This window comes from Meles meles, chromosome 4 (genome assembly GCF_922984935.1).
Source record: "Meles meles chromosome 4, mMelMel3.1 paternal haplotype, whole genome shotgun sequence".
Classification (NCBI taxonomy): domain Eukaryota; kingdom Metazoa; phylum Chordata; class Mammalia; order Carnivora; family Mustelidae; genus Meles; species Meles meles.
The window spans coordinates 153362743-153380678 of record NC_060069.1 but is presented as its reverse complement, the minus strand read 5'-3'; the positions used below and the strand labels follow the sequence as shown (position 1 = coordinate 153380678).

The 17936-nt window shown below is 40.4% G+C and overlaps 1 protein-coding gene across 6 annotated transcripts in view; it reads right to left on the bottom strand.

Moving 5' to 3' along the window:
• SON (SON DNA and RNA binding protein) overlaps positions 1 to 17936 on the bottom strand; it is a 32842-nt gene that overhangs the window by 11121 nt on the left and 3785 nt on the right. For 4 of the 6 annotated variants that reach the window (XM_046001854.1, XM_046001855.1, XM_046001856.1 and 1 more), the window contains exons 3-6: positions 10300 to 16233; positions 8480 to 8640; positions 6424 to 6570; positions 6073 to 6261 (exon numbers count right to left, since the gene is read on the bottom strand). In XM_046001854.1, the coding sequence (XP_045857810.1) occupies positions 6073 to 6261; positions 6424 to 6570; positions 8480 to 8640; positions 10300 to 16233 (6431 nt within the window). Of the gene's footprint in view, positions 1 to 5167; positions 5966 to 6072; positions 6262 to 6423; positions 6571 to 6736; positions 8251 to 8479; positions 8641 to 10299; positions 16234 to 17936 lie in introns of those variants that run through there. The other 2 variants (XM_046001859.1, XM_046001858.1) reach the window with 2 other exon arrangements.

The following is a 17936-nucleotide window of genomic DNA, read 5'->3' as shown; positions in this document are numbered from 1 at the left end:
AATACTTCTTCTAAAACAAAGACCTAGATAGCAGAAAAGGATATGTGACAATGAGAGACTAGTTCTATCTCATGCATTAAGAATTACTAATCTTCCTTTTCCTACCTTCAGAATGAACCCCTTTTTCTTGCATCACTCTTAGTTACCTTGCTGAATCATAATACTCTGCTAGCAAAATAAAATTTTTTCACCCACAAATTCTTATGTATTACCTTCTTAAAAACGAAAGTAAAACGAATCTAAACTCATTCTGCAATTATACTGTTTACAGATCTCAGGAAAGGAAGATCTTAAATTTCTCAGTCAATATAGTAATTATCCATACTAATTATATCTGGGGCCTATAAAAAATAATGTAGGCAAAATCACAAGTAAACACTAAAAGCTTTAGTATCTTCACTCTTTACTTCTATTGTAATTCTGATTAACTGCTGGTACTTTAAATGAGAACCCAAATATTTTAGGCTGAAATTTACATTCATTTGGCCTATCTTAGATGTTTCCTAAAACTGTTTGGCAGGATTATCAATGTAATTTGAAGGCCCACCAAATACACCCCAAATACTGTTCATTAACCCTGCCTGAACTACTCTGTGTAGCAGTCTATACACTTTTGATGTTTAGATATAGATGGGTTTTTCTTCAAATAAGTCTAAGCTTATAGGAAATAATGTGGAAAATCTATCTACCCACCACCCTAAGCCCTGATTCCCAATTTCCAACTATGAATTTAGCCTTAAATATGCAGTTAAGATGGCTCTGAAAGCTCCCAACTTTCCCAGAATAAAATTCTTCCCAACTGGAAAGCAAATGAATACACCTATCTTTGAATCATGACATCTGGAAACATATCTTCATACTTTTTTTTTAAGGCTTTACTGAATAAGCAGGTAACCTAAATGTCTCTTCGTTTATCCCCAGGATGAAACTTCATTCAAATCTCAGTAATACTTTGTTATATTCACATCTCACGCTGGAAGAAATTTTAATATAACAACTTTGATGTTTAATATAAATTTGCTTTAAATAGAATTACTATTTTCTTCCTGAAGTAACACAATTTACTCAACAGGCTTACCAAGTAAGCTGCAAATTCATGTCAAAACCTTATTACCCAACAGTAATCTATTAATTTTATATTCGTATTTTTAAATGTGAAGAAATATACTCAAAATAAACCAGGATTATCTTAACCACTCAAGGATCCTCAAGTTTGAATCAAAAACCATGTTTCCAGGTTTTCAAGGTAATTCAAAATATGCAATAATGCACAAAAAGTCAAATATAATCCCCAAAGCATTAATACTCAAGGACTAGACCAAATGTTATATATCAGTATTAAAATTCCCATATAGTATCAGAGCTATGAGCTATTCTTTAGAACACTGGCCAGTATTATTCTCTACAATGACAGCAAGTGAGCACCTGAAATGTGTCTAGGGCAATAAATGAACTGATCTTTCAGCGGCCAGTGACTACATTGGACTATATGGTGTGCGTATATGTGTATACATAAACAGTATACAGTGGGTTATACTACATAGTGAACTTCAGAGCCTTAACCATCTCTTTAATGTTGCTCAGAAACAGGAATATGTCAAATGTACCAAAATGATGCTTCTTAAAAAGCCCTTCTAGGGGTGCCTGGGTGGCTCAGTGGGTTAAGCCTCTGCCTTTGGCTCAGGTCCTGATCTCAGTGTCCTGGGATCAAGCCCCACATGGGGCTCTCTTCTCAGCAGGGAGCCTGCTTCCCCCCCTCCCACCCCACCTGCCTACTTGTGATCTCTGTCAAATAAATAAAATCTTTAAAAAAAACTTTTTTTAAAGCCCTTCTAAAAGCAAGGGGGGAAATAATCTTAAATTCATAAGAGTAGTATTGTCAAGTTGTCATCAACAAGCCTTATTTGTTTCCCCTAATATACTGCAGATTTCTTGAAGTTTAATTATGATACGATAGTAATATTCTAAGTATTATAACAGGGGAAATGTTTAATTTCCTTTAGGCTAGAACTTTCTAAGAAGTAAAATCTACGTAAGAGTATTCTGAATTATAATTCCAGTTCTCGTATTAATAAAAACCTATCCAAGTTATTTTATCTCTGTACTACAGCAACACCGCAGATTACTTCTTCCAAAATCCATAAGTGTCAGGAACAATGAAATCCATAATATAACATGCATTTTACAGCCCAAATTATAATTGTGTACCTTCTGTATCTTCCTCATTTAAAAAACCCTAAGTCAAAATGAAAGAAAGAAAAAAAAACACACAAACCCTAAGTCAATGTACTTCCCCCTTTTGTTAACCCAACTATTTACATAAATAAAATAATTACCTTTGGTATTTCTTACAAAGTCAATGAAAGGATACAAAAGGGCTAAAAAGAAGTATTATGAGGGCGTCAGTCAGAAAAAGAAAAGAAGCCCTGTAATATGGCAATTATTTTCTACAAAGATAACTGCAGGTATCTTAAAAGACAGTATAAAAGGAACCTTTTAATTTTAAGCACATAAAACAAAGAAAATGCATCTGACCTATATGTAAAATAGGATTTTAAAATACTTAGTAAAAATTAACAAGTTACAAAGAGGTTCATATAGAAAAGATAACTACAAAAACAAAAGCCACACAAAATAGAGTATCTCAGTTGTCATGCATTGGTTTTTAAACCATGAATTATGAATTTTATTACATCATATAAAATTCTCTAGTAAACTCTTATACATTTAATCTAAATAAACTACAATAAGAAAACAACCAACCTATTATATGGTTCAAAGAAATTCGGTGTTAATCACCGAGGAGAATCTAAAGAAAGAAGAATGCACGACCAGGCTGTATTTAACCATTCTAGCGCTGCCAGGACCCATGTGTTTACTTATCCCAAGAATTGAACTTTCCTAAACTATAAATTTAGAACTTCTACACTTACGAGAACTGTAGCTCCAGTGGGATGTGGAAATATTTTTCAATAAAACAAACCAGGCACACTGCCTACCTCCCTCTGGACCTCTAAACATTTATGATTAATAGTAAACCCAAGGAAATTTTATGTCGAAGATTACATTTAAGTCTTCTACCCAATAAGCCTCTAACCTAATTACCAAGAATTAGTGCCCCCAAGGACAATTTTTTATGTATTAGTTTTCCAGCATTTTTGATTTCACTGTTTTTGATTCAAATTCACACAAATACGGTCAAAGTTCTGTAGTCACTCCTTACTGAGGATGCTGCTGGTTGTCTTCGGGGTAGGAAGACGATGCTATGGCAGTAAGGCACAGTCTGATGAGCTGATATTCCATAAGATACGGATTTATGTTGATCCATCCACATCTATCCACTCACGCTTATGTCAAAGAGCACTCATGTGCAAGACAATTGGTGGGGTTAAGGATTACAGCAAAGCTAAGATCAAATCTGTGATCTTTGCTTAAATGTTTTATGCTCAAAACTAAAAAACCACAAACTCCATTTATATCAAAATGAAAAAGATTGGTAAGTTATAAAAAATACTACTCATTTAAAACATGACCATTTGAAAGAACTTTCCTTTTACTCTATAAAAAGCTTTATTTCAACCCCCGACAGGCAATCAAAAGGGTCAATGCTCCCATAAATAACACCAACAGTCTTCCACAAACACTGGTATATAGAACATAATCTTACAAATGAATCTGCAAGATACAGCTAAGTAACTGGAACTCAACATTTTATATTGTGACCATTTCCTCGAGGTGTTTACCATTACTGTTGTGTAAAAGTAGAGACCTAAAAGGCAAAACAAAACCCTACTCCTTTTCCTCTTGTAAAACTTTTGGGATTGTTTCTGCTTAAAATTAAAGTTAACCTATATATTTTTTCAGTCTGATCTTCTAAGAAACTAGCTCAAAGAGTTCTGATTATCAAAAATTGTATATAACCTCCCACAGAAGGAATCCACTTTTTTAGCCCTCTGAACTTTTTCTGCTGCTTTCGTGAAAGACTGCTTAATATAAAATTTGAATACCCAACTTTTCCCCTTGGGATTTCTTTGGAATAATTTCCCCAACTTTTAAAATGTGACAACGAATTTTGAGGAGAGACATGGCTAAGGCACCTCACTGTCAGTGTCAAGACTGAAAATGGCAGAGTATTAAACTTCAAATATATATATATATATATACACACACACACACACAACGTAGTCTTAATCAAAAAGAAACATCAGGATTCACTAAGCATTTTTCCCATGTTCAACTAAGGTTAAAATAGTTATGATCACTTCTCAGGATAATCCCTTGGAATTTTTCAATATTTCTAGGGCTTCACTCAGCTGAAAATTTTTTCTCACATAAATAATCTTCTTGTGTTTTTCCCAACTCTGTTAAATGATTCCTCTCCAAATTACTAAGAGCATATGTATCAGAATTTCTAAATAAGTCTGTTTGGCCTTCATATCATGATTTATATTCAGCTACTACAAGATTTAAGTCAATTGCAAATGTCAGTTAACCTTTCCCTCTTGAGATGTGCAGGTAGCCTGATTTGGGGAATTAGCAACCGAACTACTGAACTGGCTTTACTAAAACATTGTCCAAACCAACTATGCCTTCCTCACTGGTGATAGTTTAATTTGCTTCAACAGCTGAATCCAATGTAAAATATAAATCATCACTGGGGACTGTAAGTTGCATTAGCTAATTATCATGTCTGGCTTCACCATATAGAACTTGCTCTCTCTCAAAATGCACAGGTCCAAAAAACAAAAACAAAAAACAAAAAACCACACCACAGTGAAAATGTCACCTGTGAATAGCCCAGGGGAAAAAATACACTATCAAAAGATTTCTGATTTGGGTTCTGTTCACTTTGATTTTACAAACAGGATTTATTTGTAAATAATGGAGGTGTTTAGTGGAAAATGATATGGCCAATGAAGGGAACCCAAGTTGGAGAGAACAGGTCTCTTTGACCTATGTTATCCCAGAACTGCAAGAAAAGAAGTGGGGAAGAAGTCCCACATTGTAAGGGCATCGTATCTAGTCCAGTGCTTGGACAAACAACTGGGCTTTGGAACCAAGGGCAAGAGGTGATAACTAGTCTATAATCGTATCATTCAAAACTCCCACCCCCCCCTATTAAGTCTCCACCCTCCCAGATCCCCCAAGCGTGATTTTGCACAACAAGTTAAATAAAAGTAAACTGTTTATTAAAAGATACAGCAAAGGTACAGATACAGAGATACATACAAAGATACAGATATATATATATTTACATATATATACAGTCTTGCTGTTTTCATGTGCACTGTACTTAGCAGCACATTATTTAATCAGGCAGCATTTTAATGGGGTTGTTTTGACACTTAGCATTACTACTGCGTCATTCTGACAAGATACAACTATAGCCTCATGGAAATTTCAAGGTGTGAATTCCACTTCTCCAACTTTTAATAGTAGCAAAGGGGAAGGAGAAGGGAAATGGGAGTACCAAGGCTGAGCATTAGGTTAAACACAAGAATTCCAAAGGGCCAAGGTAGCACAGGGAAGGGAAAATGATTAAAATTAAAGGCTATCTGACAACAACCCAGAGAAACCATTATTTAAGGGCAATGGACTATGTATCCAAGATGCTCACACATCCGCCTACAATGACCTTTTCCAATCCAGTTCTTGTGTTGAACCTGAGGATCTGCCTCTCTCTGCTCAATCCCTCCACCCAGGAGATTTGCTACCACCAAAATCTAGAGCTATAGAGCCTTGAAGCAAAACGGGAAGCTAAATAGTTGTACCTTGGGCTACCTTCCCATAAGTGCAAGGAGGGCCCAATGTTGGGTAGGGATGTGATAACACTGTTCTCTGCAATTCGATGCTTTTCACTTTGTGGCTTGGTTCCACAAAGTGAATTGCATCGAGTTACTGTCAAATGAGAAGCTGCGGGTTGTTTCATCTGTCGTCTAACCCGGCCCTGCCGTTTAACCCGGCCCTAAGAAGAGTGAAACAGAATCCAAATCAGATATAAGGTAACAATAAAATGGGAGATTCAGGTATTAAAAAACAAAAAACAAAAAACACAATATTCCTCTTACTTACCTCAGAGGGCAAATTGCTGCTGAAAACATTATCATCATCTTTGTTTTCTTCACCATTTTTCTCTACAGGAACCCATTCTCCATACACACTATCTGCTTCTTTTTTTCGATGTTGAGATCCAGATGACACAGGAAACTCTTTTGTTAACGTTACCTGGCTTTTTGGTGGAGTTGGCTTTGCCGCAGCAATCTAAAAAATAATGAATGTATTTCCTTAATTACAACTGAAAAGACTTTCAACATAATCAGAAAACAGTTTTGTTCATTTTTTCTCACAGTACTTAATCCAAAAATTAAAACATTAAAATTAGTCTCTATGCTGTTTCATCAAGCCATAAACTCTAATACTCACATTTAGATTGAAAAAAATGGGTTTGGGTTCACTGAGTTTAAAGGGATGATGATAAAAAGGAGGTTCTTCTTCCTCTTCGTCTGAAACATGAGGTTTATTCACTATCACATCATCATCTTCTTTACTCTGTGCGATCTGTTTGCATTTCTTAAAAAAATAAAAACAAAAAATAAATCTTACACTTTATATGGAATAAAATGCAATTAAAAAAATCAAAACCACATAAAATCAAATTTTCAGCAATAAATAAGATTAACAACAGGTTTTAGGTAAGTAACTTAGCTTATTAGCTATTATTTAAACACACTCTAGCTCGGTCAGTCAACAACATTTATTGAGCACCTACTATGTGCAGAGCACTGTACTGGGCACTGTCCAAGGAATACAAAAAAAAAAAAAAAAAAAAAAGTAGAAGACATGGTCCCTGCTCCCAAGGAGCTTACAATCTAGTTCAAGAAACAGAATTACATACACATGAAATAATTGAGGAACGCTTTTACAGAGCAACACAATTAACAAGTGCAAACTGATATAATACAAACTGAGTACATAAGTGCTGAAACAACAAAAGCTTAAGAGAAAACAGAATCAGGCAGAATTTGGTAATCAAGGGCTATTCCTTGAAGAGTTCTAAGCCAGATCTTCATAGTTAAGAACAAGGATTGGCAGGAAAAGAAAGAGTCATCCTAGTTAGATGGTGATAAAAAGGTGAGAAACTTACTGGAAGAACAAAAGGGCTGAAAATGAGGCTTAAAAACATAAGGGAAACACTAAGCGTTCACAAGGTTTTAGATAAGGAGCTAAAATTTGATATGCAAATAGAAGCCTTCACTAAGTTCTTAAATTAAAAAAGTTATAATTCATATTGCAATAAATCTAAGTTTGAAAACAGATTAAGGAACTCTATGAACCCCCAAATGCATGGCAAAATAAAAAATGTGAAACTTTTCCAACTGGGTTAGATGGTAATTGTCTCTCCATAAATGTTCTGTAAGTTGAGTCTCTAAAGGAACAAAACTCAAGAATGAAAAATAAGGCATGATGGAGAGGGTGTTAACTGATGAGGTCTGACACATAAAGCTAAGTCCATTCCTTCCTGAGAAGCTAAGGAACAGACTCCATTACCTGGCTTTATAAAAAGGTCAGAATAAATTTGGGTGGACTTGTCTATACAAGCAGAATTTGTCACATCCATCATCAATTGAAAATGTTACAATAGGATAAAAAGCTCAACTGGCCAAAAAACACAGAGTATATACCAAGCTTGTAAAGGGGAACAGAATATATTGACAGTGGCAGGCTGGCATAAGGCTAGCCAATAACAAGTTTCAATATATGAAACAGTGTGATATTTCTGGATCCTAGCAGCAATATTTCAGCGTCCTCCCAAAAAAAAAAAATAATAAAAATAATATTAACAAAACAAAGCCAAAAAAAAGCCTCAGTTGAAAAGATCAAATTCTTAAAAACAAAAGTAAGTGTGTTTAAAATATGTTACTGCCAAAACCCGAACCGCAGGAAGAACTGATAATGGCCGGCCATTATCACCAATGGCTGGTACCAAACAGCCAAAACCCGAAATGTTGATGCGTAAGAAGTTCCTTTCAGGCAATGGCCAGCTATTCTCATTAATTTCCAAGCTCCGGTGGCAAAAGATCATTTCTGAAGATTGTCTGTGTCTTTGCGTATATGCAGTATACTCGTGGCGATCAGTGAACACGTCGTGAATGGAAACGAAACTGTAGGCGAGCTTCTGCGTGTTGCTCACTCAACACCTCCTCCATTCAAACGAACCGTCCCACTCCTCAGTCAGTTTGGCTTCTAAAACTGGAAAGCAAAAGTAATGGGAAGTAACTTTTAGCTAGCGGAGCTTAGCCATCCCGGATAATGGCCTGCTAAACAGAGCTTCTGCCGCTGCCACATCTGTATTTCGGGTTTTGGCCACTCGGTGCCAGCCATTATCAGTTCAGCCCACAATTCGGGTTTTGGCACGCTCCAGAGTCAACATCACTGAAATAATCCATTTAAGAATGTAAACAAATTCTGTCTAGCTTACCTCAGTTAGTTCTTCTATAGTAGCTCCTCCTGACTTTTTAGCTACTTTCTCTTCTATTGTAGGTGGAGGTGCAGGCTTTAGGTTTGGCGGTAAAGGAACACCAGCCTTAGCACACATGGCAGCTGCATTAGCTTTGGCTATTTCAAGTAACTGAGCCTTATCTGGAAGAGGAAAATATAAGCAGTTTTCCTACAGGCTAATGTACTTTGTATTATCTAAAGTCTTATATTGCAACAAAATTAAAGGCATCAATTTTCTGCCCTAATACACAGCGCTGTGATCAAATCACTCCTTGGATGAGTTTTTAAGTAAATGACCCTAGCAAGTTGACATTTAGCTTCCCATTCAAATACTATACAAAATAGCTAAATTATACAACAATGGTCACTCTAACAAACACACACACACGCACGCACACAGCATAGCCCTCTTTATTTTCCTATGATGCCCTTGAACTTTCCTTCTAATATCTGACATTTTAAATCACTCTTTAAGCCAAGTACAAGTGCCAACTCTTCTAACAGGACTTAAGTCAGAATTTAACACTTCTCCAAAGTGCTCCTCGAAGTGCTTTAGCTATACCAGTACTTATCATCACAATCTTTTTTTTTTTGGCAGGTTATGATTTAGTGAGAGACATATATGCATTTTATCCGCGTCTTCTCTACCAACCTGTAATCACTTCAAAGATGTCATTCTATGAATAAAAAAAGAACTCAACTTTTGTTGAACTGGATGTATTTTCCCTCACTGTTCTGTTAGGGCCTTCTTCTTTGGACTGACCTAGAAATGTTCAATCTACTAAGGTAATGATAAATTATCCAGTACTACTGCAGGTAGTAATACACTAGCCATCAAGTTTTAATCATCCCCACACACTTCTTATATCAAGTGGAACAAGTGCACTTCACTTTTAAAAGCAGATTATTAAAATACAAGTCATTTTATTAAATTTAACTTTGTTTTGCTAGTATCACCCACCCAGATAAAAACTCCACACATGCAAAATTCCCTATTCACTTCCACTTCTGTTCTTTATCCACTATACCAATCAGAATGACCTTCACACAGATTTAACAGCCCTGTGTTGCCATTTTCAAACATTACTAAAAAAAGATACTGTAATTTTAGGCTTATTTGTAAGAATCTATGTTGGAATACATATAATAAAACAATTGAGCATATAAGCCCTTGTCATTAACTAGACTTGTACTTTCTATCTTTACTTATGGAAGATAGCTGAAGCAAACTAAAACTTTCAAGTATGAAAACACTTTGGTTCTAATACAGTCCAAAACAGGGCTTTAGAAAAAATTTAAAAAAAAACAAAAACCCTCTAATTATAAGTGTACTTATCCCTACACAATTTCCAAATACAAGCAAATCTAATTACCACTGACCCTTGAGTGATAAGAAGGGTTAAAGGCACTGGCTGACTCCTGTGTAGCTGAAAACTGCATATAACTTTTGACTACCCAAAAACTTAACTACTGATAGTCTACCGGTGACTGGAAGTCTTACTGACAACATAAACAGAACAACACATATTTTGTGTATGTATTACATGCTATGTGCTAAAGAAAAAAAAAATTTAATCATTAGGAAAATACATTTATAATACTACCACCTCATAAATCAAAAATATCCACATGTAAGTAGTCCCATCCAGTTCACACCCATGTTGCCCAGAGTCCACTAAAGAAACTTAAAGACAGAAATACCTTTTGTCAACCAACCACCCAAAATACTCTACTTGACTCTAAGATCAAAAAACAATTAAGTCATTCTCTATTACAATGGCATTAATTAAAATGACTTACTCAAATCTGTTAGACGTTTAGGTGATCTGCCTCTTTCAGAAGACCTGGATCGTTTACGGCGGATGGGAGATCTGCTAAACCTTCTTCTCAAGGGTGTTCGTGATCTCCTTAATCTCACTGGTGAGATACTAAAGCTTCGTCTCCTTACCACAGACCTCGATCTTCTCCGGCGACTAGGGGTGCGGCTCCGGCGGCTTGGGGTACGACTCCGGCGGCTTGGGGTGCGGCTCCGGCGGCTAGGGGTGCGGCTCCGGCGGCTAGGCGTGCGGCTCCGGCGACTTGGGGTGCGGCTCCGGCGGCTTGGGGAAATACTGAAGCTCCTCCGCCCCACAGATCTAGATCTTCTTCGACGACTCGGAGTGTGACTCCGACTCCGACGACTTGGGGTGCGACTGCGAGCTCTAACTGTTTTCCGGTTATCCCTGGAACTTGATCTTTTTCTTTTTCTTTCCCTGGACTTCGACCTGTGCTTTGGAGATCTTTTGCGCTTCTCTTTTGATACAGAGCGCCTTCCTCTGGACTTTGACCTTGACCTGCTGCTCCTCCTCCTGCGTCTTGAACGGGACCTTGAACGCGTTTGAGAGCGATGAGACTTGGACTTAGATGATCTCTTCCTTGCCCTAGAACGAGATTCGCTGGTACGCTTGCGTGATTTGTGTTCAGAAGACTTAGAACGCTTACTTCGAGATCTTAACGAAGAGTCCCTTTTCTTCTCTTTCTCACCTTTGTCCCGGTTTTTGTTTTTCTTGCTTTTCTCATGTGTGTCCTTAACTTTTACAAAAATTTCATAATCATCTTTTTCCTCTGAAGAAGACTCTGAAGCTCTTTCTGGTATACTGATAACAACTGGACTGGCAGCAGATTTGTCACGTTCAACCTCACTTGGAAGTAAAGGTCCCTCAATGCCAGCTCTAAGGCTTGTAAGACGTTCCATGTCCTTAGGAAGTAATGGTCTTACTAAATCTGCTTCATTAATATCATCAATAGTGGCAGAAAATCCTGAATCTGACTGTATCTCTTTAGTAGGGAGAGGTACTTCTTTATCTTCTCCACTGCTTTCTTTAGGACTGAGAGCAACTGCTAATGTCTGGTCACAGTCTTTTATAGATAATGGTCCTTCTACATCCTTATTAATAAAGTTATTAGATGGTAAATCAAGATGAATGTCTTTAGCAGGCAAAGGTCCCTCTATGTCAGCTTCACTACCACCACTAGGGCTAGTGGAAATGATCATGTCATGTTCAGTATCTTGAGCAGTTAAAGATACTTCAACATCATAATTACTAACTGAACCAAGAGCAGATGCTGTGGCAAATTCAATACCCTTACTAGTTCCCACTGCATCAGGTTCAAGAGCAAGGGGGCCAGCAGAAGACAGAGTTCCTCCATCAGCTTCACTAACACTAGAGCAGGTATCCAATACTGTGCATTGTTTAGTCTCACTCATCGACAGACTATTCCCTTCACCAATTTCACCAACAGCACCAGGGCTGGCAGCAGACGCTGTAGTATGTTCCATCTCTTCAGCAACGAAATGATTATCTGTTTTAAGGTCTGTATCTGTACTATGTTCACTTTCATAGAGGTCATTCTTCAGGTGTCCTTCAGCATATGGCTCTTCATTTGAATGCACGGGAATCTCCTGCATGCCAATCTCTGGAACTGTATTTTGATCACTAGATAGTAAATTCACTCCTTTTACAACACTCGACTCCAGTATCATTGGTATAGACTCTAAAACCATCTCAGTTGGTATTACTTGGGTCTGCTCTGAGACAGTGACAGCAGGCTCTGAAATTATCACAGTGGATTCTTGGACAGGAACAGATGGTTCTGAAACAACTGTATTAGGCTGAGGGACTGACACTGCAGGTTCCAGCACAGGTACAGTAGGCTCCAGGGCAGAAACAACTGGCACAGGAGTGATAACGTGCTCAGATTCAACCAAGGCCAGGGTCTCCGGGACACCCTCAGCAGGTGTGTCTGGAACAGCCACAGCTACTGGGTCAGAGACAGCCACAGCTGTTGGGTCAGGGATAGCCACGGCTGGGGTCTCTAGGACAGCTGCCGCTGGGGGCTCTGGAACAGTCCCTGTTGGTGGCTCTGAGACAGCCACAGCTGGGAGCTCTGAAACAGCCATGGCTGGCAGCTCTAGAGTGCTCTGTGTTGCCTCTGGATTAGCTGCAGCTGGATCCAAGAGAGAGAGAGGCACCTCTGAGGCAACATGTCCTGAAGTTTTCATGGAATCAAAGGTTTCTGCTGTCTCAGACATAACTGAAGGCTCTGATGTTAATACAGTTGGTTCAGCTGACATTATGGAAGTTTCAGATACCATGTAAGTCACTGCTGTCTCCGGAACAACTTGATGTTCTTCTGCTACTACAGCAGACTCTACAGGTGTTGTTGTAACCAAAGACTCTGGCTCTAATGCTGGGTCAGGAACAGTCACAGCAGCCTCTGACGCTAACGCTGAAGGATCTGATGCTGACACTGAATAATTAGCAGGCAATGCCGAAGGCTCGGAAATCTCACTTTGACTCACAGAAGGTTCAGACAGCGACACAGAGTCTTCAGGAGGTAATGCGGGCACCTCAGTAGGCCAAGTATTTTCAGCTGTTAATGCTGACTGCTCAGTAGGTAATGCTGGACCCTCCGGTGGTTCCTCAGGAGGCAATGGTGGTGTCATTGGTGGCTCCTCAGGTGGCAATGGTGGCATTGTTGGAGGCTCTTCAGGAGGCAAAGGTGGCACCATATATGCCTCCGTATATGTATCAGTATAAGAATCGGTGTAAGAATCAGCTGCCATAGACATCATTGAACGATCAGCAGTGTAAGATGACATCATAGATCGGTCAGCTGCAGAGTACGATGACATCATAGACCGGTCAGCAGCAGAGTAGGACGACATCATAGACCGGTCGGCACTCATGGACATCATAGATCGGTCAGCCATTGGGGACATCATGGAGCGCTCGTAAGCTGACATCATAGAGCGTTCATAAGCTGACATCATAGAGCGCTCAGCCATAGGGGACATCATAGAGCGCTCATAGGCTGACATCATAGAGCGCTCATAGGCTGACATCATAGAGCGCTCAGCCATAGGGGACATCATAGACCGCTCATAGGACATCATAGAGCGTTCATAAGATGACATCATGGAACGTTCTGCAGCATAGGACATCATCATAGAACGTCTAGATGCTAACATCAGGGGTCTTGGTGCTAACCTATATGGCCTGGGGGCTATTCTATAGGACCTGGGTGCTATCCTATAGGGTCTAGGAGACATCCTATACGGATCAGGAGTTAGTCTGTAGGGATCATGGCCTAATCTATAAGGGTCTTGCCCTAACCTGTAGGCATCATGACCTAACCTGTAAGGGTCATGACCTAACCTGTAAGGATCCTGAGCTAACCGGTAAGGATCCTGAGCTAACCTGTAGGGATCCGGAGATTTTGAGCCCAACATAGCAGAATCTTGGGTACTAGATGCTAACATCTGGGCATCCATGGTACCAGATGCCAACATCTGAGCATCCATGGTGCCGGAGGCTAACATTTGAGAGTCCATAGTGCCTGATGCTAACATTTGAGAATCCATAGAGCTAGTAGCTAACATCTGGGAGTCCATGGTGCTGGTTGCTAACATCTGGGAATCCATGGTGCTGGTTGCTAACATCTGGGAGTCCATGGAACTGGTTGCTAACATCTGTGAGTCCATGGAGCTGGTTGCTAACATCTGAGAGTCCATGGAACTGGTTGCTAACATCTGTGAGTCCATGGAGCTGGTTGCTAACATCTGAGAGTCCATGGAGCTGGTTGCTAACATCTGTGAGTCCATGGAGCTAGTTGCTAACATCTGGGAGTCCATGGAGCTAGTTGCTAACATCTGGGAGTCCATGGTGCTAGAGGCTAACATCTGGGAGTCCATGGTGTTGGACGCTAGCATCTGGGAGTCCATGGTGTTGGACGCTAGCATCTGGGAGTCCATGGTGTTAGACGCTAACATATGGGTCTCCATGGTGTTAGAAGCTAACATATGGGATTCCTGAGCCATCAAGGGATCCACTCCTACTGTTACAGAAGTCTCCCCCACTAATGTAGTAGGCAGCTCCTGTGCTACCGTATTATAGGATTCCAGCGCTGTCGTCGAGGGCACCTCCAGGGACTGCGACACGGTCATCGTTGACAGCTCCGTTGTCACCACAGACTGAACAGAGATCTCCAGCGCCACAGTTGCCACAGGCTGCCCAGGCAACTCTGGTGCCCCAGGCTGCCCTGGCAACTCCAGCACCCCCGTTGCCAGAGGCTGCCCCAAAAGCTCCAGTGCTCCAGCTGCCCCAGACTGCCCCGGGAACTCCAGTGCCCCAGCTGCCATGAGCTGCCCAGGCAACTCCAGTGCCCCAGCTGCCACAGGCTGCCCTGACAACTCCAGTGCCCTAGTTGCCGAAGGCAGCCCTGGCAACTCCGGCACCCCAGTCACCGAAGGCTGCCCCGGCAACTCCAGCGCTGTCGTTGCCACTGGCTGTCCTGGCAACTCCAGCACCATCGCTGCCTCAGACTGCCCCAGCAACCCTGCTGCCGCTGTCACCTCAGGCTGCCCAGGATGTTCCACCGCTGTCATCCCCACAGGCTGCTCCAACTCTGACGTCGTCACAGGTTGTTCGGTCAACTCCATTGCTACTGTTACCGCAGGCTGCCCTGGCAACTCTGCTGCTGCTGTCACCGCAGGCAGCCCTGGCAACTCCTGTGCCATCACAGGTGGCTCTGTTACCTCCTGTGGTGGCTCCAACCCCACAGATGGTGCTGGAAGCCCTGGTAATTCCTGCGACAACTGTGGCACTGATGTCGCAGAGGGCCCCGGCAACTCAGGCACTGCCGTCGCAGGGGGCCCCAGCAACTCAGGCACTGGGGTAGAAAGGGGGCCTGGCAACTCTGGCAAGGGGGTAGCAGAGGGCCCAGGTAACTCCAGCACTGGAGTCACAGGGGGCCCCTGCAACTCCGGCTTGGAGGTCGCAGGTGGCCCCGGCAACTCCATCACTGAGGCCACCGACGACTCCGGCTGCTCCAACGCTGTGGTCTTGGGGAGCTCCGGCAACTCCTGTGGTCTTGTCATGGATGAATCTGCAATCTCCGGTGGTACTTCGACAGGCTGCTCTGGCGATCTGACCCCTTCAGTTGCTGATGACTCTGGAAAATCCATGTTTGTTGATGTGCTTGGCTCAGGGTGCACCTCAGTAGGTATCTCAGACGGTAACACAAGGGTTTCTGAAGGCTCTAGCCCTTTTGCTACTGGAGGTTCTAACATGATCTTTGATTGCTCTGGAGCTGTGGTCTCCAAAGATTTCAGCACAGGCTTCATCTGATATTCCACTGACATTGTTACAACTGGCTCAGGTGACTTTAGCGCTACTGTTGTAGTAGGCACTGGTGCCGTTGTAAAGGAATCCAGAATCTTTGTCATGGATGATTCCAGCGTGACTGCCACCGACTGCTCTGACTGCACTGAAACTGTTGATGTTGATGCAACTGACAGTTCTGCAGTTTTTGTAGCTGGCTTCAGAGTTTCTAAGGTGTGTGCCTCTGATACCTCCATTGATACCACAGGAGGGTCTAATACAACTGCAGGAGATTCACTGGTCTCAGAAAGGCCAAACACTCTCATAGGATGCTCCAGTGCCACCGCTGAAGGCTCAGAATCAAACTTCAAAAAGGAATCCGATTCTAAATCTATGTTCCCATCATGATGTGATTTCGCCTTTGATTCAGATTCTTCTGGCTGTCTTTTATACTTTTTTTCCTTTTCTTTCTTCTTTTTCTTCTTTTTATTTTTGTGCTTTTTATGCTTCTTTGACTTTTTGGTGGGAATTTCATCGGTAGGATCTGTTTGTACAGACACACATTTACTTTTTCTGGAGGCCTCCTTCAGGTCTGAAATTAAAGAAAATTAATTTTGTCAAATAGTTCCCAAACTAAGCTTAGCTAATAAAGCTCATAAACAAAATTTACATCCCCACGTTAAAACATCATCGTGTAATGCTTCTTGTTAAATAAAGTTACCAAATAAACTATTTTCCAAGAACCAATTATCTAAAGACTGAAATTTTTCCCATTATTTCTTTCTACAACTACAAAGTCTGGGTTAAAATAAGTTCTCAGTTTATCACAAAAACTTGAAAGTCACATTAAAATGTGTTTTATTAAACCTATTTACAACAATTTTTTCCACCTCTCAAATTACAGCACACTACTTTCAAACTACACTTAAAGAAAAATTTCCTATTATCAACTGTTAAAATTCCTTTAAAAATACGTCTTATATAATTTTTAATGACTATTTAATAAGCCTGTTTATACAGGAAGCAACATGGCACCAGCTCTGGAACAGACAGTCCGCTTTCGGATCCTGAATCAATTAGCACTCACTAGATGAATGAACTTGGTGAAATTATGGACACTGCTGTCTCCTAGAGTTAGAGGACAAAGTGACTTAAACATACGAAGTACACAGAACAATGCCTGGCACATAGTAAGCCCTCAGCAAATGCTGGTGATTGCTTTTACATACATAAAGGGCTGAACAACTAATGTAAAGCATCAACACGAAACTTGAATTTTATCTCATCACACTCATGTTATGTTACATTCTAAATAAAAATAGCTTTTCCTTCAACACTCTTCTAAAATTACTAAAATAATGTTAACGTCTTCACTTAAAAAAAAAAAAGTCAGTGCAGGAAAGAAAGTCTCATACTCCTTTACATTTAACCCAAGAACACTGCATATCTGAAAGAAAAAATAGCTTTTCTACTTTACAACTAGACTAATTTACTCTAATGCCAGTATCAAATTAGATAAATTTTACTGATCCTAAAAAAGCTGATCAGAAACACAGGCCACTGAACACTATGAAAAAAAATGAATATGTGGCAAAATCCATTCCAAAACAAAACTATTTTCTATTTCTTATTTATTATCCACCTAATGCTAGTCAGCTAAGTTACACTTAAAGAAAAAGTTGATAGTCATAAATCTCAGTAGAGCTGAAATCTATGTTTTTTTTTTACCAAATCCTAGATCAAAAATAATAAAAAATAAAAACCCATAACCACCCCATTTCCAAAACGGAAGACAGATTGTTTTTAAGATTTTATTTTCTTTTTTTTTTTTTTTTTTTTAAAGATTTTATTTATTTATTTGACAGAGAGAGAGATCACAAGTAGGCAGAGAGGCAGGCAGACAGAGAGGAGGAAGCAGGCTCCCCGCGGAGCAGAGAGCCTGATGTGGGGCTCGATCCCAGGACCCTGAGATCATGACCCGAGCCGAAGGCAGCGGCCTAATCCACTGAGCCACCCAGGCGCCCTAAGATTTTATTTTCTTGACAGAGAGAGACACAGTGAGAGAGGGAACAGAGCAGGGCAAGTGGGAGAGGGAGAAGCAGGCTTCCCACTGAGCAGGGAGCCCAATGTAGGGCTGGATCCCAGAATCCTGGGATCATGATCTAAGCCAAAGGCAGACGCTTAACGAAAGCCATCCAGGCACCCCCAGAAGATAGTTTTACGGGTGATCATAGAGCTTTCATTTCTAAGCATAAATTATTTAAATAATTCCCAAAACACTAAATACCAAAGCAA